This window comes from Pholcus phalangioides, unplaced genomic scaffold (genome assembly GCF_987345545.1).
Source record: "Pholcus phalangioides strain wild (caught in Gottingen) unplaced genomic scaffold, Ppha-v1.0 ptg000020l_1, whole genome shotgun sequence".
Lineage (NCBI taxonomy): Eukaryota > Metazoa > Arthropoda > Arachnida > Araneae > Pholcidae > Pholcus > Pholcus phalangioides.
In genome coordinates this window covers 10,282,730-10,303,525 of record NW_028301613.1, presented here as the reverse complement: position 1 = coordinate 10,303,525, position 20,796 = coordinate 10,282,730, and the positions used below count along the sequence as shown (strand labels likewise).

Sequence of the window (20,796 nt, the reverse complement as noted above, 5' to 3'; positions counted from 1 at the left end):
TGATCGTCACAATTAGTCAAAGGGAGAATATATCTCAAAATATTTTCAAAAAGTTTTGAAAAAAAAAAATCTAAGATCTGTCTTTTTAGAAAATATGAAAAAAAATTCCAAAAACACATCCAATGATGTTCCAAAAAAAAAAAAAAAAAAAAAAATCAGGAGATATCAAAGACTTTGCAAGTAGAAAAAGGGGGAGGGGTGGAGACTTTCAAAATGTCTGTGCTTAGAAATATTCACATCACAATTCTGTGTTAAGCCTGGATTACACTATAAAAATTTTATAATTCTTTTACAAATGCTACCAATAAGCTGATCGGTTGCATTTTCTCGAATGTAACCAATAAATTTATTGGTTGCTTTGTTTCAAGTTTTATAAAATAACTTTCATAAACCTTTTAGAGTGAAATTCCATCCTTAGATTAGTCACATTTTTTTTTAAGTTTATAGACTCAATATCATGTAATGTATATATGTAGGTATTGGGAGTGGGACACACACACCAAAACTATTCAAGTGCTTAGGGCTTTCAAACGTGTTAATCCAGTCCTGAGTGAATGCCGTCCATGGATAACGTTGTTTAATAAAAGTATTTAGTTTTAAAAATAAAAAAAATATTTAAAACAATTTTAAATATTTATATTTTTAAAATAATTTTAAAAATTTAAAAAGAAAAAATTAAAAATTTGTAATTAAATTTAAAAGTTATATAAAGTATTCAGTCAATTATATTTGTAACGAATTACAGAATGGCTTATAATTTTGGTCCCGTCAGTGTTTGTTGTTAGCAGGTTTTATTTAAAAAAATTGTAAAGTATGGACAAAAGGCAGTTAAAGTTGCTATATCTCCTTTATCTCAGAAGGAAATGGAGGGATAGACATAGACAAGTACATCCTATTGATGCACAGGGACCTTCATATGGTGTTTTTATATTTATGTCAAATAATTAAAAAATTCCATAGGAAATAATCTTTAAAAAGTAGCCAAAGATGTGGACTAATTTGGCCCGCATCCACGTTGTGTGAATAGCTCCAAATAACCTAATGTACGATACTTGTATGTGCGGATGTGGAGCCCGCACGTAGGTTTTGACTCATGCGGATGCCATCCGGACCGACATGAACACTTCAAAGGTGCGGGCGCATTCCACATCGTCTGAAATGCTCTGTATATACCAATTGTTAAAACTTCTTCCGGACCTGCTTCCACATCCACTCCGTGTGAAAGGGCCCTTAACCTTTTTATATGTTGAAGAATGATTTGAATTTAGTTATCTCTGTGAAATTTCCAAGGAAACTAGTGTTGTGTGCAAGATCATATACACTGTTTGATTTTGTAAGGAGTGGTGGCGGCGGCAAAATATTAGCATCTGTCTGTAATGTGCTTTTCAATGGTGTATTAACCGTGAAATGATATACAGTCTGTAACATAGCCTTGTTGACCTTTGCCCCCCTGATGTAATAGTAGTGCATGTGTTACGTTTTATTATTGAGTTATTATTATTATAATTATAATTATTATGAATTATTTCCTGTCGACTAAACAAAGTTGTTACTTACGGACGTTTTCGGTGCCGACGTGTCACGAACTGTTTTAGGAAGAAAGGGAAACTAGTTTCCGAACTTGCCGCTTGGAACGCTGATGTCGATGGGGGGCGCATGTGCATTACTCTTCATTTGCATGCTTAGTGATTTGGGAGCTATATATAATCACGTCCATGCTTCAAATCGGCCTTCAGTCTCATATAGCGCTAGAATCGCTAATCATCAGAACAACTCTGCTGGTCCGATGTTCCCGTCAATTGCTCTCCAAGAATGTCGTTCATGGATGTCTGCTGGTGTCCGTTCTCGATCTTAATGCCTTCATAGATCTTGCCGACTGCGATCTGGCGTTGGTTGGCATGGTCAATAGCAGTGATCTGATAGTTTCCTCGTATGACGCTGCAATCTGATGCTACCCTTTCGTCACGACGTCCACCATCGGACTCCACCGCTTGAACGCCGAAATCCGCGTGTAGCACGCCGATGTCCGCGATCTAATGACGCCTCTTCGTCAACGCCCTGGGTTCGTCGAGATATCCGTTAACTGGACTCCATCACTTGATCGCTGAATACCTTGTGTGGTTCTACCGGTGTTCGTGATATAATATCGCCTCATCTACGCACTGGGTTCGTCACGATATCCGTCATCTGACTTCTACTGCTTGATCGGTGAAGACCAAGTGTGGTTCTGTCGACGTCTGTGATCCGATTCCGCCGCCTCGTCGACGCCTTGGGTTCATCGCCGAACTCTGTGTGATTCTACTGACATCTGTGGTCGAGCATAGTTTCTTGAAGACCATAGCTGAGTGTCACTTCCGCCCTAGTCGTTTCACTATAAGTATACTTTGCGATTTTCCTACTAGTGAAGGGGTTGCCCTTGAATTGATGTCTTAACTAAAATGTTTTAATTTGTAATAATAGAAATAAATAGTTGTTCGAAACTGTTTTGTTCATTGGCAGATAAAGACATACGTTGCAAGTCGCCCCACCCCGTATTCGCGGTTCCCGTATTTGTGTTTTTTTTCCTTTCATTGGATTTTTTCCTCAGCAATCGTCATTTACATGTTTTGTTCACAAAATTTGAGTTGTGCCTGTTTAGGATGGCTCATTTGTCTAGTGCTACTGATAATGCTCTGAAAATACAAAAAAAAAAAAAAAAAATTATATATATTGACTATGCTTGGCGAAAGTAATCAGTTGCTGCTGTGGCTCACCACCAGATGATTTTCATGATACAGATCACTCTATATTACGTTCCTCACATGTAGAAAAATTGGTAGAGGAAGTCTTGTCAACATACTCCAACATGATGATATGAAGAAGAAACTGCGAACAGAAATTACAATGTTCTTTCAGAAAACATCACCAACAATCAATCGCTGCACCCTCGTTTACATTTCCTTATAATTTTGCGTTACCCTGCTCTTCTCATGATGTTCAATAAACAAGATAAACAAAAAAAATTATGGTTTCAGTTATTTGCAATTTCCCATATTTTCCCCACCCCCAGAATGTAACCCCCACAAATACAAGGGAGGGGGTCAACTATAATTTAGAGCATAGTTTCCTAATCTTTTTTGGCCCATCACCACCCTTCAGAAATTTTTTTCACCCATCGCCCCCAACGCAATCTAACCCATAGGATCCTATGTTATACCTGTAGCTTCTACCGCCCCCTGGAACATTCCATCGCCCCCAAGAGGACGTTGGGAATCACTGATTTAGTGATATTAGATGGTTTAGAATTATAAATGCGCGTGACAGTGTACGTGAATTTGGTCAGGGAAATGATCAAGTGGATTTTGCTGGGAACTCTGTCATGGTCTCATATGCATAGACACAGGTGTGATGCACTCAGTTGCAGGGGAACTTATACAAGCTTTTCCCAAGTAAAAATATACCAATGAACAGTACTACCACGACTACTTCTCTGGCTGATGGTACCCTGTCTATCAACAGTGTATATGAAGTAGAAGTACCAGTACGTGTTGTAAATTGGACTGTTGAAACTACCTTTTTATGGTTGCCAGAATCAGAGGGTAACCGATCAATGCTGGGATTGAATTTCCTAATGGCAGTAGATCTCAAGAAAAGATGTTGTCTTTTTAGTGACGTGCATCATCACCGATTCTAATACCCACATATCCCAAGGGCTGCGTGTGTAGCATCAAATTTATGCATTTAATATCAGTTGCGTGGTGATGAGGGAAGAGGTCTGCCTCCCGAACAAAAGTGTCAACTTAGTGCCCTGATAAGTGAACATTAGGATGTCTTCAAACCAGTGGGAGATCCTACTCCGTTTGTTCACCATTGTATCGATAATAGTTCAATATTACAAATTCCTGTGCCTCCATACCAAATGCAGACCTGTCAACTCTCCCGATTTAGGCAGGAAACTCCGGATTTTTCATTCTTCCTCCCGCTCTCCGGATTTGTTAAAATTTCTCCGGGTTTTGGCAGAAAATTAGATATTACTCTAGCTTTCACGTTGCTATCAATGTTGTCAATGATTACTATCGTCGTAAGGGAAAACACCTATAGAGGGGACAGCCGTGGTCATTTCCATCGAGCAGTCTTAAAAACAGTCTCTGTGATCGCATTTAAGCAACTGGCAAAGATGCGACTTCGTTTTCGTAGCGTTTATCGGCAATCATTTATCAGGGGGTTGCCGAAATGCCTGTATAATCGTCATTGTATTCCATTAACAGCCGTGCAGTAAATATGTTTTTTCATCGGCAGCTTTGTAATTTGAATTTTAATTGTTTCTTCCGATTAAACGTGTTCAGAAAGAAAATATAAAACTTTAAGCTATAATAAAGCTAAAATATAAAGCTTTTAAGAGTTCATATACCCATGATAGAATCACTGATAGCATTCACGATGGAATTATATTCTGCTCAAGGGCAATGCAGAACCTGCCTTGGGATGGGGGGGGGGATGTAACCTTTTCTTAATTGATTATTAAAAAAAAAATTTTTTGTGAATTTTTTTTTTTGATCGAGTCTGGAAGTGCTGGGGGTGGGGTGTGGCGGTCCCCCCCCCCCTCGGGAGAATCTTCGGATTTCTAGATTTCAAAAGTTGGCACGTTTGCAAATGCCTCCAGAGAAGACCAAAAAGTGTTGTAATTCTTTCCTAGTTGGACACAAAGAGGCCAAAGACATGATGGAAAATTTGGCTATGCCCAGAAAAAACGATGCAAAGAAACAAGGGTCCAGTCCTAAACCTCAGTTGAATGTGGACAGAACATTGCACCAAATCTCATGGAAGACAGGAAGTCTGAAAGGGTTGTATGCAGCTCGTCGATGAACATCTTCAACCAGAGCACCAATGAAGAGAGACGTACTGATGCTGCAAGAAGGAAAAGTAACAAGCTTTCACCTGAACTGTTCATCCAGAACTTCGAATGGGATATGCGTCGCACCCTCTTGCCAACAAAGGAAGGATCGAAGGAGGCCTCTCGACCCCTAACTAGGTACTTTGCCAAAAAGACCAGTGTAGTGATCTTATGTTCTTTGAATAGTGAGCACTCATCATGACAAGCATAAACAGAAATTTATTAATAAAAAAAAATAAAATAAGAACGTTAACATGAGACGACGATCCTACTCGATCGCTTTTCCACACCCTTCTCTCTCTCTTTTTATTTTCAAATGTCCAATTTTGTTTTTTCAACCTCCGGTCTCCTGGGGCTTTTCTTCTTCTTATGCTCTGGAGCCTTATACCATATTGTTACGTCAAGGTTTTAACTGATGAGAGACGCGCATACAGAACACTACACCCCCCCCCCCCACGCAAGATTGGGTTTACATATAAACACAACCTGGATTCTTCTGTATGCGTCTTGGAATTTTTACAACTATTCACTGGCAAACAGCCTTGACAATGCATCTGCGTGAGACATTTTTGCGCCTGGGCAATGTTCTATTTTTATGTTGAACTTCTGTAGAGCAAACACCCAACGTTGCAATCGCGAGGATTGTGGTGCACACTTTGTGAAATATGATAGTGGGTTGTGATCAGTATACGCCACTATTTCTGCTCCAAACAATAATGACTCGAACTTCTTCAAACTCCACACAAGAGCAAAAGCTTCTCGTTCTATCATGGACCATAACTGCTGAGTTTTGTTTAACTTCTGGCTAGCATACGCTACAGGATGCAGTTTACCGTCCACAGTTTGTGATAAACAACAACCGACACCAATCAGAGATGCATCAGTATGGATTACAAAAGTCTTGTTCATATTTGGAGTACTCAAAGCAGAGGCACTTGCTAAGGACGACTTCAACTTGTTGAATGCAAGTTCATGTGTTTCCTCCCACGGTAATACATCAGGAATTTTCCTTTTGGTTAACTCTGTCAAAGGGAATGCTATTTCATCATAGCTAGGAATGTATTCCCGATAGTAGTTGCATAGCCCGAGCAGACTTCGTAGATCCTTCTTCGTTCGGGGTCTTGATAGTCGAGTGATGGCTTTGATCTTTTCGGGATCTGCTTGATGTTTTCCCGAGCCTATGATGTGTCCAAGGTATTTAATCTCTGGCTTTGCGAAATCACACTTTTGCAGATTCACAGTAAATCGTAACTCTTTCAGCCTTGCCAAAATGATGCCCAGATGTTTCAAATGACTATCCATATCATTTGAAAATATCGCAATGTCATCTATGTATGCCCTTGCAAAATCTTTATATTGATCTAATGCTCGATTCATTTCTCTCTGAAAGGTGGCTGCAGCGTTTTTCAATCCAAAGGGCATCACCTTAAATCTGTATTGGGCTGGATGGGTTTTGAACGAGGTCAGATCCCGACTTTCTTCTTCCATAGGAATTGCCCAATAGCCTTTCAACAAATCCAAAGTGGTTATAACATTCGCTTTCCCTATACTATATATCAGTTGGACGGCATCTTCCATAGGGAAATCATCCGTCTTTGTCACGGCGTTCAGACACCTATAATCAACGCACAGGCGCAATCCCCCGTCTTTCTTACTTACGCAGACCACTGGATGAGCAATCTCTGATGAACATTCTTCAATCAGATCTAATTCAATCAGCTCATCTATCTGGGCATCCACTTGTGATTTCAATGCTTCTGGAATCCTGTAAACATATGGCTGCTTCCGTTCTTTATCGGGTTCCAGTCTTATTTCATGGCCACCAACTTTTGCTTTCTGTACCTTTCCAGTAAATATGTCTCGATGTCGGTGAAGTAAATCCCTCAATTGACTTTGTATTTCCACTGGGAAGTGATTCATGTCAACCTCGGAGGTAATATCTGCCGATGGATATCCCGAATTGATTCTAGGTGAAGCTTGAATCTCCCCAAACTCTTGATCATCCTCGAAGATGATTCCTACTGCATTCACTCTCGGAAAATACCTCCTGATTTTATTAGCAGGACAATGTCGAACTTTTCTATCCGGCAGTTTTACTTTGTACGAGTGGGGAGGACGGAACTCAACGACTTCCCCAGGACCCGTCCATCGTGCGTAAAGTTTGTTTGATGAGTCTGGGATCAGCAGATACACTTGCTCACCCACTTGAAATTCTTTTGGAACAGCACGCCTGTTGAAATAATCCGCATATGTTTTCTGTTTGCCTGCTGCAATTACTGACGCTTGCTCTGCCGCACGTTCGAAATTGATTTTTTGTTCTTGTAAGTAATCTACAATGGACTTGTCCATGTTCAAAGGTATAGGGACATCGCCACACCAGCTGGACTTGAGCACACTCAGAGGACCCCTAGCTTCTCTGCCATACATCAACTTGAAAGGCGAGACGCCGGGCAATAATAGGGCAACTAAGTACATAATTTTTGACATCCCTTCGTATACCAGGCCAATAGGCTCGCTTTAAGCATCTTTGATTAGTTTTTCCTACCCCCATATGTCCCGAAGTGGGATGATTATGCATCTCCATAAGAAATTTTTTTCTACATGCATTAGGAATAACCAATAATTTTGCATGTTTATGTAAATAATACAATTTATCTGATTCAAAAAGATAATATTTTTCCAATTTATGATCAACAATTCTATTTCCCAAATTTTTTTCTTGAAAATATTTTATGATGTCTGTGTATTCCAGTCTCTGTTTGGTAACCAATTCCGAAACGTCCAAAAGAGAAAATAAAAATAATCTGTTATCAATACATTCCTCAAAATCCATTTCATCATTTGATGAAGAGGGCATCCGTGATAGGGCATCGGGAACTTGCATTGTTGAACCTTTACGGTACTCGAAACAAAGAGGATATTCTTGCAAAAGTTGGGCCCATCTACTGAGCCTTCCTTTTAGATTTTTTGCGTCAAAAAACCAGGCTACAGCTCTATGGTCAGTGACCACAGTTACAGACTCTCCTGTGAAGAAACCTCTAAATTTATGGCATGCCCTACTGCTAAACCCTCTTGCTCTGAAACTGAGTAATTCTGCTCTGCCGAATTGAGTGTACGACTAGCAAAAGCCAAGGGTTTCTCGCCCTCAGGTTCAACTTGCTGTAAAACAGCGCCTATTCCTATACCCGAAGCATCAGTATAGATTTTTAATCTACAACCTTCCTTTCTGGTTGTTAATACTGGAGTATCAATTAAAGCCCTCTTTAATTTCTCAAATGCCTGTTCATGGATTTCCAATGAAATTTATATCTCTTTTTTGTCAATTGATATAAAGGATACGCAATATTACTAAAGTGAGAAACAAATTGTCTATACCAACTACAGAGTCCAAGAAATCGTTGGAGTTGTTTTACATTTAATGGTCTTTTGTATTGAGAAATAGCCTCTGTTTGTGTGGGCTTAACATGCCATCCCTCACTGGACAAATTTAGACCCAAAAATTCTAAATTATTCTTAAATAAACAACATTTTTCTGGTTTTAATGTTAACCCCGCCCTTTGAAGACAAGAAAAAACAATTCTTAAATTTTGTAAATGTTGTTCAAAAGTTGAACTATAAACAACAATATCATCCAGATAAAACTCTGTACACCTCCCCACCAAATGACCAAGTACCATAGTCATCATGCGTTGAAAGGTGGCAGGCGCATTATTAAGGCCAAACGGCATGACTTTAAAGGGGTACATGCCGGAGTCTGTGACAAAAGAAGTTTTGTCACGATCCTCAAACCTTACTGGCACCTGCCAATATCCTGACGCTAAGTCAAAAGTGGATATAAAGGTTGAGCTGCCAATTCTTTGTAGTATCTGATCAATCGATGGCAAGGGGTACCTATCTGGAGCGGTAATTTTATTAAGTTTTTTATAGTCAATAACAAATCGGCAATCTCCCGTTTTCTTTTTGATAAGAAAACAAGGTGAACTCCAACTGGTGGAAGCCGGTTCTATAATGTCATCTTCCAACATTTGTTTAACCTGTTCTTCAACCAATTGTTTTTTCCACCTAATTAAGGGAAATGGAGATCTAAAGGTAGGGCCACCCTGTGTAACAATTTTATGTTCTATTAAATGTGTTCTACCTGGTTTATCCCGAAAAAGATTTTCAAATTCTGAGACCAATTCAAACAATAATTTTTTCTGATTATCACAAAATTCAGAAGATTCAATTAAATTTGTAATTTTTTGTTTGTCAATTTCCCCCCCCCCCCTATATTGCTGAAATCCTCCATTCAGTTCCTTGTGTTTGAAATCAATTATTAACTCCAATTTAGATAAAATATCTATTCCCAACAAGACCTCAGTAGGTGCTCCGGCGAGAACTATCAAATCCGTGTCAACAATACTATTTCGTACTTCGACCCGAGTCATTAGAACTCCAACAGGCTGACAACACTCGCCCGAGGCTAACTGAAAATTACCTCCTATATAGGGTCTAATTTCATTTTTATTTTTGCACACCCTCTGTGCCAATTCAAGGCTGATCACAGATTTATCAGCCCCAGTATCAATTATAGCTCTTACATAACTGTCATTAATTTTAACAATCGGAAATAAAAAATCAATTTGAGAGGAACTAGAAACCACAGGAACACCACCCCTCTTTATGTACCTGTAGGCCCGTTTCCCTGTCCACTGTTTTGTTGTAAAGGGCAATTTCGAACTATATGACCGGGTTGATTACAACCAAAACAAGTTAATTGAGAATATTTCGGTGCCTGAGTCCTTGGCGTAGATGGTCTAGTAAAACCCTGTATATTACGAGACTGAAAGGGCACTCTTGGTAAATTCGACCTCTGAAAAGGTACATTTCGATAATTTTGAGAACTTAAATTTTGAAAGGAGTTGTATTGATCCAACAACACAAATAATTTTTGCAACGTATCTGGTTGACGTATTTCCAAAAAGGTTCTTACCCGCGGTGGAAATTATTTGATGATCAATTCAATTTTTTCGGATATCAGTATCGATGAATCGTAAGATTTGAATAATTCAAGTTTATGCAAGACAAAGTCCAAATAGGAGCCACTCTAATAATTTTGAGAAAACAAGGCCTGAGCCAACTCAATCCGTGTATGATGCGGTGAAAATGTTTGTAGCATCAACTTCCTAAAATTTTCCCAAGGATCACCATAATCCATTTTTTGAAGTTCATCTTTACCTATATTGATCCACCATAATTGAGCTCTACCCTCAAAGGCACTTACTGCAATTTCGATTTTATTCCGGATATTTTGTAGAGAAAAGAAAATATCGCACTTGCTTAAAAATTCTCGAACATTATTCTGTCCGGAAAATATTAAACGATCATTACTCGGATAAGCTGGCCTAGTAAATGCCGGAATTCAATGGGATCGCGGGTGAAAACCCCGATCGAGTCCGATCGTCATTCCCGAAAATAAGATCATTATGATCGGATTCAATTTGTATATAAAATTCATCTCTACCTGAATATCCAGGTGTACTATTCAAATAACTAGAATTCATTGTTACAATTAAACATTAATTTATCAAAAATATTTGCGAAAAAATCCCGTAAAAAATGTTAGAATCAAAACACAAGTGCAAAAAAAATTAAATTGGGTTCGATCATCGATCACAATATTTTCGAAAAGTTCAAATTTATCATACGATCATAATATTTGACTAGATATAATACCCACGACTAGATCGACCAACAAAACACAAGCGATGTTCGCGATCGCTCGTTTAAACACGAATTTGCAATGCGATCGCCCATTAAAACATGAATTTGCGATATGATCACAAAAACTCAAACCGAGATTAAAAATACGATTTCAATATTGCGGTTCCAAAATTGTCATCCAAAATCAATGAACTGGTATCGGTCGAGCCCCCAGAATTTATGTAACGTTCTTGATCGTTACCTCCCGGTTCTTTAATATTTTTTCCCCCAGTAAACATTGAGTGGATGACAACAATGGAATAGACAAAGTTTAGATAGAACTATAACATTTATTCAATTATATTGTTAAACCATTAATCAGCGTAATCACAATTATCACAGGCCCTTTATATGTTAAACTATTAATTAACGTTTTATCACAATTATCACAGGCTTTTCTCTCATTGTCACAATGGAACAAAAATATGAATCGATCTCACCGCCGTTGTCCAGGTTTTCACGTCTAATCACATCGTCCGGTAGATACTCTCAGGTGTCTGCCCCACAGCCAAAGACTCGTCGCCACCAGCTTCAGACGATTTTGGTGTAAACACACACGTTGAGATGAAAGCTCAGCCACTGCACATGGAACTGGAGATGAAAGTCCACGGGTGGCCGGTCTGGCCACTAACCGATCACTGGATCACGACGACATTGAAACCTTACGTGCGATGAGACGGGATAAGTGCCAAGGCACACTTCTACTATTGTAACTTCATCGTTATTTATGAGACGATCTAGCTCACACCATGACAGGGCGTGACGCCTTACTGATTAAGTCGGTCGTAAGTCGTAGGTAAGGAAGTCGAGAGTAAGTAGGTAGTGGGTCAGCACGTCTCTAGCTGGCTTTTATATAGCAGCATTCCCACAATGCCTTACTGAAGAACCAATCACAACATTGAAGGTGCGGTATTATCTTATATCTGATTTACATAACTTCATGAGAAAAGGAAAACCAATCACAACATTAGCTTGTATCTGATTTACATAACTTCATGAGAAAAGGAAATATTGTAAACATTAATATTGAATCTGGCAACCAAACATAACAAATTGGAGATCTGGCCAGGATCCACAACTTTTAGGCCTATTGCACATTGTAAAAACTCATGACATTATAAACCGCAAGATGGTCCTAGGAACCACCGACGGCGTGGAGGTAAAATATATTGTACATTTATATAACACTTTGCTGAACATTTATATATTATATTGCACTAATATATTGCACAATTAAAATAGAGTTTGACGATGACGACTCGACGTGGTCTCCACCGACGAACCACGGGAAACCCCAGAGGGAAAGAGAAGGTAACTAGACGAGCTATTGGGATCTCTGACATGGATGTAAAACGGAATTTATATGGGACGTTGGTAGCCCGACCTCTGGCCCCGTTCTCGCCCGACGGCTAGGAGACCCCACCTCCCGACCGTCAGACTAAGCGAACTAACTGACCCGAACCGGATTGTCAACGGAAGCCTCGGGTGGTTTCCGGTAACCAACAAACCCTGGGGCCTAAACAAGATTAATTGAACAACAGGATTGTAAGAGATCCCAGGTCGTCATGTTACAGTCCCAGTTGCTCAGATCAGAACGGATTATATGATGAAGGGCGTTGTTCAAGACTCGATTATACCTCTCTACGAGCCCGTTACTTGCAGGATATCCAGGTATTGAAAACCTGGGCGAGCACCCCAATCGTTCGACGAATTCTCGTGTGAGCTTAGAAACAAAATTAGTACCTTGATCACTAGCGGTAACATTTGGTATTCCAGTCCTCATAAAAATACTCAATAACGCCTTACACGTCGCCCTCGCTGTCAAGGAGCGAAGGGGTATAGCCTCTGGCCATCGAGAATGCTGATCAACCACGCACAAAACATATTTATGTTTGCGTGCAGAAGGGGTTTCAATGGGTCCAATGACATCGACATTAACCACTTCGAACGGTAACCCGGGTCGCAGCACCGGCGTGATTGGAATTTTGTCAATGGCCTTTTCCGGACTACGTAGCTGACAGCTTTCACAAGATTTACAAAATTCCGCAACATCCACCGTCATATTTGGCCAATAGAAGCTATATCTAATTCTCTCATTGGTTTTCTTTTGTCCCATATGGCTACCAAACACGGATTCATGTGCTAATTTCAAAACTTGTTGCCTTCTGTTTTCCGGCAAAACTAATTGATTAACAGTTTCACCAGCAACCTTATCTTTATGAAATAATAAGCCGCCCAGTAAGAAAAAGTTCCCTTTCTCCTTAGATGCGTCTTTCCACAGCTCTTTCAACGATTTGCACCTGTTTTGTTGTTTACACAAGATAGCACTCTGCAGATTCCTATCGCTATATCCGAAACCAACTTCGTTCTCAGCCTCAGGTAGAGGTGACACCTTGTCCTCTTCTTCAATACTCGCGCACACGCCCTCCTCACTTCGCTCCGTCGCAGGAGGATGGTGCTTTTCCCTTTCAGTGGGGAAGGACAATCGCCCTTCTTCGGTGTCTGCGGCCTCGCAAAGTAATCCATGTACGTTTGGTGGAATAATGCACTGTTCTCGAATTTTATCTGTTACTGCAGTGAGGATTTCAACAGGTTTACAAAAATCTTCGTTGTTTCCCACTTTCAACGAAGCACTAACATTCACAAGTGACGCTTCAATTCTTTCTCCAAACGCACTCGTTAAAATGACCTTCCCTTTCTTAATTATTGATTCCGGTATACAGTCCGAACGAATCACTGGAATTTGACATCCAGAATCCACCAAGCTTCTGATTTTTCTATTTCCTACACAAATATCTGCATAATGTAAAGGGTTCAGATCCAGATTTGGCTCACTCAAATCAAATAATTCCGATCGAATTTCTGCGGTCAACACATCATCTTCTGGGTTTTCTTTCGTGTTCGCCTTATATCTTTGGTCGGTCACAATCTCGAGCGAAATGATTCAAACCACAGATGTAACACTCGTTTGGGCTTTTTCTGATATTCGTGTTTTCGGTCTTGTTCCAGCCCTTATCGCAACGATACTTCCGATTTGATGGTGGATATGCTGTTTTTGTCGATGTTTCTCGCCCCTCTCCATAGCTGAAGTGTTGTCGCTGTAACGATGACTTTTCTTCTTCGAAGAAATCCTTCGAACTCTTGCCGATGTCTGCCCTGACGTTCTCGTAGTCATCCAATTTACTAGCAAGGATGTCGGGTCGCTTGAATTGAGACCACTCGTCAATAAAATGATCTCGAATCTCTGACGGTACTTTCCGTTTTATCTGATCCGTAATAATCAAATCAGACAGTTCTTCAATCGTGGTAATCTCCAGGCCTCGGATCCATTCAGTGAAGAAGTTTCTGAGTTCATAAGCAAAATCACACCACGTTGCTTCCGATCGTTTACTGTGCTTCGTGAACATCTGTCGAAACCTCTCGGGAGTAAGCTTATATCTCTTAAGCAAAATGGATTTGACTTGGTCATAGTCATCTGTTGTCTCTTCATTTTCTCTAGCAATGACTTGCGCCACATCATAAGGTAATAGTCCAATCAGATATGAAACCCAAAGTTCCCTTTTTATTTCGGCTATTTTCGCTTGCCTTTCAAACAGCACCAGGTAGAGGCTAATCTCGTTGCTCTTCGGATCGAACTTGTGCAAAATGTTCTGTAGCTCTATCCTTGGCCTTGCCATTGAGTTAATCAGGGATTCACCTGCCGCGCTGATGCGAATCCTTTCATTTTCTAGTTGCATTTTTCTGAGTTCGAACTACATTCGTCTCTCCTCACTAGCTTCCATCTCTTTCCGTTTTCTCTCCTCACTTGCTTCCATCTCTTTCCGTTTTCTCTCCTCGCTTGCTTCCATCTCTGTCCGTTTTCTCTCATCAATTACGGTGTTCAAAAACTGTTCGATGAACTCTTTGTCATGGCATTCTGCCTCCGTTATTGCGGATTTGAGTTGAAATACTTTCATCTGCATAACATTTTCAAGTCCCATTTCCGCAGCGACTTGGTGTAAGTCCTCTTTTTTGCCTCTGGCTGAGAAAGCCATGATTCTCTCAAAGAAAAGAAAACCCACGAATTTTCTTATGAAAAGAAACACTCACCGCACTTTTCCTTCGTTCTTCCAACACTCTTCAAGTGCTCTTCGTATCGTCTCCTCACGACAAAAGTTCTCTTCGCGTCGCCTTCTCACGACGAAAGTTTTTCCGTTAAATATTGTCCGATCTATTGCTCACTATCCTACCGACTGCGCCAATGTAGTGATCTTATGTTCTTTGAATAGTGAGCACTCATCATGACAAGCATAAACAGAAATTTATTAATAAAAAAAAATAAAATAAGAACGTTAACATGAGACGACGATCCTACTCGATCGCTTTTCCACACCCTTCTCTCTCTCTGTTTATTTTCGAATGTCCAATTTTGTTTTTTCAACCTCCGGTCTCCTGGGGCTTTTCTTCTTCTTATGCTCTGGAGCCTTATACCATATTGTTACGTCAAGGTTTATCTGTGAGAGACGCGCATACAGAACACTACAACCAGGTAACCTTTTCAAAGGCCAGGCCTTTGAAAATACACTAAAAATATACACACAAGTGTATATATATATATATATATAATTACTAGCTTACCTGTCGCGTGTTGCTGCAATCTCAGAAGAAAGGAAATTGAAGGAAATGAAAGGAAGGAAAAAAAAATTGAAAACAAAACAACTAGGCCAGAAAACTTCACAGGAGTGTACTCAACAACGTCCAAAAGTTTCATGGTGATCGGAGGAATGGTGTAGTAATGCGTAAAGGACAGACATACATTTGTTTTTATATATATAGATAAATACATTGAGTACATGTTCTTTGCCCCCCCCCCCCCAAAAAAAAGTCGAAATGATGGCCCTGAGTCAACCAGAATGTCAAATTGAATGATGACGAAGGAGTGTTCTTCAAATGCAACGTCTACAACAAGATGGTGTCAGGTAAGCAGCCTGACATTATTTCTAATGACAGAAGATTTTTCAAACTTCTCATAGTTTGAAAAATTGGTGGCAGATGGCAGCACTACACATAACAAGCATTACAGAGAAACACAAATAACTTCACGTCAGGTTTCACTACACGTACACGCACATTCCCGCATGTACCGATTCGTTGGGGGTTCCGCGGGGGGGGGGGGGGTACATGTGTGGTGTAGCAGTAGTAGGTAGGGCCTCCAAAAAATGGCTCGGGGATCCATGATGGTCTTAAGTCAGCCACCTCGTTGGGCAATTTGCCTGTTGTGGCGGTGTATTTGTATTTGGTGAGCACTGAACACTCAATCAGTGCAGTCAGTGCACAAAAACAAAAGGTTGTAGTGAATCCTCCGCTCGATGTCAGAAATTCATTCAGATCTCACGTCTGCCAGGTTTTCGCTCATAGGGGTCAGTTTCAGAGGCATGTTGATGAGCAACATTCAAGGAGCCATTTTATATCCACGAGGTCACTGGGTTCAAGCAGCAGCAAGGTCATGTCTGCCAGTCACTTGCATACTGCCTACGCTTATAGAATCTGCCAGTCCGCATTCAGTCGGAAATTGCAGGTGATAAAACACGTCATGACCCACATGAACGAGGTAGATGGTGAAGAAACACCAATGCCATCGTCAGAGTCGCTGCAGCTTATTCGCATCCGGGTGACTGTCTGTCCGTAGTGTGAGATGACCTTAGAAGACGAATCCGTCTTTCAGAAGCACGTCGAGTTCCACAAGATGAAAACTGTAGATGCTCATCGTTGAGGCTCTACAAGTGAGATTTCCCAGAATCATCTCCATGTGCATACTAGGTGGCCAAGCCTTCCCAACTTCAAGTACTGCTTGGCCCCTTATCATACCCCAGCACTTTGACTTTACAATAACATTGCAGATAACACCGGTGATGCCTCTGCATCGGAGAGGTCGTCCTCTGAAAAAGTTGCATTGATCTACCCACAAGTCATCGTTATAGATCGATTATGAAGAATGAAATTTTTTTTTTTAATGTTTGTGAATTTTTTTCTTTTTGCCAAATGTGTCCATCAAATATTTGATTATTGTTTATGTAACATATCATACACTGAATTGTTCCTGGTTTCATACTGAGACGATATCATGAAACCAGAGGTTAGTCTGTGACAGTCAAGACCAACCATCTTTGTGAATGTAGGTGGCATTCTCAAGATCCGCTCACTTAGCGAGTAGTGTTCAAGAGTTGTTCGTACAAAGAAATTGTGATGTCATCCACGCGGAGGGTGTGGCATGTAAATAAGTTTTTGTATTCAACCATATGAGCTTACACAGTATAAATATTTCAATTTGTTATTTTGCTGTAGATATTGATTGAGTTGCAGTAGAAACTTTTGGATATTTCATACTAAGAAGAATCTGATTTATCAGACTTAAAATTTTATGAACATCTTCTTTGCTGCTATTAAATCTAGGTCCAAAGTATGTTGTAATTTACAAACTCTTGATGCTTGTTTAATTTTCAGGGTCCTTGACTTGTGTAGAAATGTCAAAGATCGCATCAAAAGAGAAGTAACAGCTCATGGGATAAGATATCCATCATTCACATCTTGCCGTGTTACACAATCCTATGATGTTGGAGCCTGTATATATTTCTACTTTGCTTTCAACTACCAGGGAATTTCTGATCCTGTACATACTTATGAGAGCATAGAGGTGACTGTTTTATTAGTTCTCATAGTGATTTGGCATCTATATGCATGTTCAATATTAATTATTGCAACTGGTCTGTACAAGTTTTGGAGTATTGTAAGAATGCAATTGTGTTCCCAACTTGTTCAAAACATGCTCCTGGTTTGCCTTTAATATTTTGAAAAAGTTGTGCTATCCTTGGTTAGGCACCTTGGTTTGTTTTCCAATACGTCTGAAATCCGGCGACCATGCTTAATTTTTGTCACAAAAATATGGATCACGAAAAACTCAATGATTCAAAAATCACAGTCGAATTCACTTATAACATACCAAAAATAATCTCTTAACTTAAAAATTATTTGGATTATGATTGGATTAGACTGCAAACAAAAACCTTGAAAAAAAAACCAAAAACTTATTTGTGCAGCATGTGTTGTATGCAGGTGATATCTTGATGTTTTATAGAAAGCCGTCAGAACCTGAAAACCATAATTGGTGATTCCAGAGTTACAATGGGTCATCAAACCGTGGGAATTTTTATAATTACAAAAATTTGTCTAAATAATTCATTACTGACAGATAGACTGCAATAGTCTAATGTTAAAAAATGCCCCTTGTTATTACAAAATCACAACTACTATAGTGAAACCTGTCTAAAAGGGTCGAGTCTGAAATTATTTTCTGTTCCAGACAAGTTTCTATTTTATAGAGGTGCACATAAAAATATATGCAGTGATTTATTTGTATCATTTACAAAACTAAACTTTTGAGAACATCACCCTAACTACTAGAAACCAAGGATTGTTAAACAAAGACATGAATATTATTGTTTTGAATTTTTTCGTATTTGCTGTTTCAAATAACTGTGCATTTGAAATTTCTTCTTTAATGCATTAATTCAATATAAAACATTCTCCTGAATAGCAATAGAATGATCTGTAACTTTTGTCAAAAATAGAAATTTTTCTGATACAGTGAATCCTTGATAAAATGATATTCTACAGATCAAGAAAAAATACCATTGTATAGGGATTATCATTATATTGAGAGGCAAAGTTGTTCTTATGTGTAATCAAATTTATCCTGTTGTCATCTTTTCTACATCGACATTATTAATAGCATCAGAAAATGTGCTTTTATGTCACCGCAAAAGAGTGTAGAGTAATTTGTAAACCTTTGTATAGATAGCAGAGAATGACATCATCCTCGGATAAGGTGCCATCTGGTGGCAGTGTCAGCAATTGTTAGGTCTGAACATTCATGTATGGTCTTATTCAGTGCACATGAGCTCCAAGGAAAGATTAAGATATTTGTTGCCTTTGCAGTCTAGTTGTCTAGGGCATTCATTCGAAAAGTGAAAGCCACACAAGAGCAGTTGAATTTTCTTTTTTTCCAAATATATCTTCACATCAGCCAGCTGTTAAACCTTTATAGTCATTTTATACAAATACAACGCCACAACTGACCATGAATGGACATATTCAAAATAATTAGTGGTTTCGGATATTTTTTGTTGATCATTCATAGAATCACATTTTGATACTGATGATTTTTCATTTCTTTTTGACTGCAATTGATTTTTATAGCACTGAAATATTAATAAGTTTTATCTTTTCACAAGAAAGATTTGGATACTTGGAAATTTATTTTAGCCTGCATGATTCATGCAGAACTTGGTCATTTTTTCAGATGAATATTTATTCTGGGGCATATTTATTGGATTGGATTTTGATTTTTATGGCGCATGAATTAATTAGGTCAAACTGTACCAAAACAAAAAATCAATTAAAAATAATTATGCTTGTCATGTCAGGAAAAAAAGCATATTTATAAAGGGGCAGTTGCCCCGGGCCCCCTCTTAACAGAGACAGACTTCAGGATGTTGCTGCCCTAGACACCCCTTTGCTCTCATATTTATTTTTTCTTAATTTTTTTTTAAATCATGCTTATCTCTTCCCCCCCCCCCCCCTCCCCTTCAGCTCTCAATTTTCGAAACGAAAGCCATGTCTTTACTGTGTTGTTCCAAATATGGTTTGAGTAGTGGCCTACTGTTTCCAGGGCTGGATCTAGACATTTTTCAGGTGTAAGCGAATAATATTTTAGTGCCCTTCCCCCCACATCAATGATAATGAAAAATGTAGGTTAATGGACAAATATTCTGCAAAGAATCAGAACAATCGCAATTTCCTTCAGTATCTGTAGGTTCCTCAAGAATATTAACTTCCTATGGCAAAACTATGACTATTGATGAATATAGAACAATGTTCTAATGTTAATAATTATTTGAGCAATTTTTTTATTAAATACACAACACTAACAAGTAGTTAGTGTTGTGTATTTCTCAATCTCCTGACCGTCATCCGCTGAATTTAATAACAATTAATAAGGTGGAATGTATGAAGTTGCAAATAAGGAAGGTATATCAAATTTTATTTTGATTATTACAACTGAAAACAAACGTAAATTTTTTGTTTCTGATTCTATTCCAACATTCATGTTATAAAGATAATATTTTTGACTTCAGTTTGGCAAAATCCCTTATTATTGCATCCGTATCCATTTTGTTGAGATTGTCATTTTCAATGGACATCAAAGCTAGTCCATTCAATTGTTCAAACTAATACTTGATCTTAAATAAGTATTTATTAATTTTAATTTTTTAAAACTACTTTTGCCACTGGCACAGGAAGAGTGAGCAGTATTCTTAAGCTTACAAAAACGTATGGAAATAGTCCATAAAGCCATTTTTTGTGATCAAAGATAAGGCTTTGGCTGGAGAGGTATCGGAGGTCAACATAAAGTTGCAAATATTTGGAGTTCGTTGAAGGGAATCATTTCCATCTATGCCACGTTCATCACTCAACACAATTTCAAGATTCGAACATGCTTTCTTCAAATCCTCTTTATCCCATGTTTGCAAATTGTCTATTTGATATAGAAATTTGAAGCTTTTGCTGTGGTTCCCCATAAGCTGGGACCCTATCATCCTCTATACTTATAAAAGGTTATCCGAGAGAAACTAACGTCTAGCACTCGCAATTACTATATGAATGCCCATTCGGAGAGTGCATGCGCATTAAAGAAAAATAAATATTTGAGAAGTTATATATTAACTATACGAGTGGCTAGGAGAAGCTGTTGAGCAGTTGGTACGATAGCACAGAATTGCAGACAGCCAAAAGGTTCATGGTTCGAATCCCTTTTCCCCCGTTTTACCATACATTTTCAATTTTTTTTGAATGATTATATGTTTTTATTTTTCACTTGTACTCAAAGCTGTTTCCCGGAGGTGTGGGGATGGCATATCAGTCAGCCTCCCTGTATGTTTTATGGCTTTTCGTGCATTAAAATAGAAGTATTTAAGGTTTCGTGATTGTATTGCAATGTAAAAATTAATTTTGCACAAACACAACTCTATCACAAGTGTAAAATACCGTAATCTGAATATCAGTCAATGGTTCTCTCCACTTCTCAGGGCTCGGCACGGGTCACTTTTTTCCCTAAAAGTCACTTTTTTAGAAACTGGTCACTT

General features: G+C 38.9%; 2 protein-coding genes across 2 annotated transcripts in view; one reads left to right on the top strand and one right to left on the bottom strand.

Moving 5' to 3' along the window:
* Positions 1-20,796, top strand: part of Agps (alkyldihydroxyacetonephosphate synthase) — a 426,147-nt gene that overhangs the window by 358,214 nt on the left and 47,137 nt on the right. Inside the window, exon 17 of the mRNA XM_089248613.1 lies at positions 17,099-17,288. Within this exon, the coding sequence (XP_089104739.1) occupies positions 17,099-17,288 (190 nt within the window). The remainder of the gene's footprint in view (positions 1-17,098; positions 17,289-20,796) is intronic.
* Positions 5,396-14,352, bottom strand: LOC149070959 (uncharacterized). The gene is made up of 3 exons (XM_089248789.1): positions 13,566-14,352; positions 12,272-13,186; positions 5,396-6,030 (listed from the first exon to the last, which is right to left on the bottom strand). The coding sequence occupies exons 1-3, from the start codon at positions 14,350-14,352 to the stop codon at positions 5,396-5,398; spliced, it is 2,337 nt and encodes a 778-aa protein (XP_089104915.1).

What these genes read in the sequence shown, in the direction of transcription:
- LOC149070959 (XM_089248789.1), bottom strand. Translation starts at nt 14,352, where the DNA reads ATGCAACTAGAAAATGAAAGGATTCGCATCAGCGCGGCAGGTGAATCC. An exon ending in AAACGAGTGTTACATCTGTG is followed by an intron (nt 13,187 to 13,565) that starts GTTTGAATCATT and finishes TCCTCACTGCAG; the next exon opens with TAACAGATAAAATTCGAGAA. An exon ending in AATACCTGGATATCCTGCAA is followed by an intron (nt 6,031 to 12,271) that starts GTAACGGGCTCG and finishes AACATCAAGCAG; the next exon opens with ATCCCGAAAAGATCAAAGCC.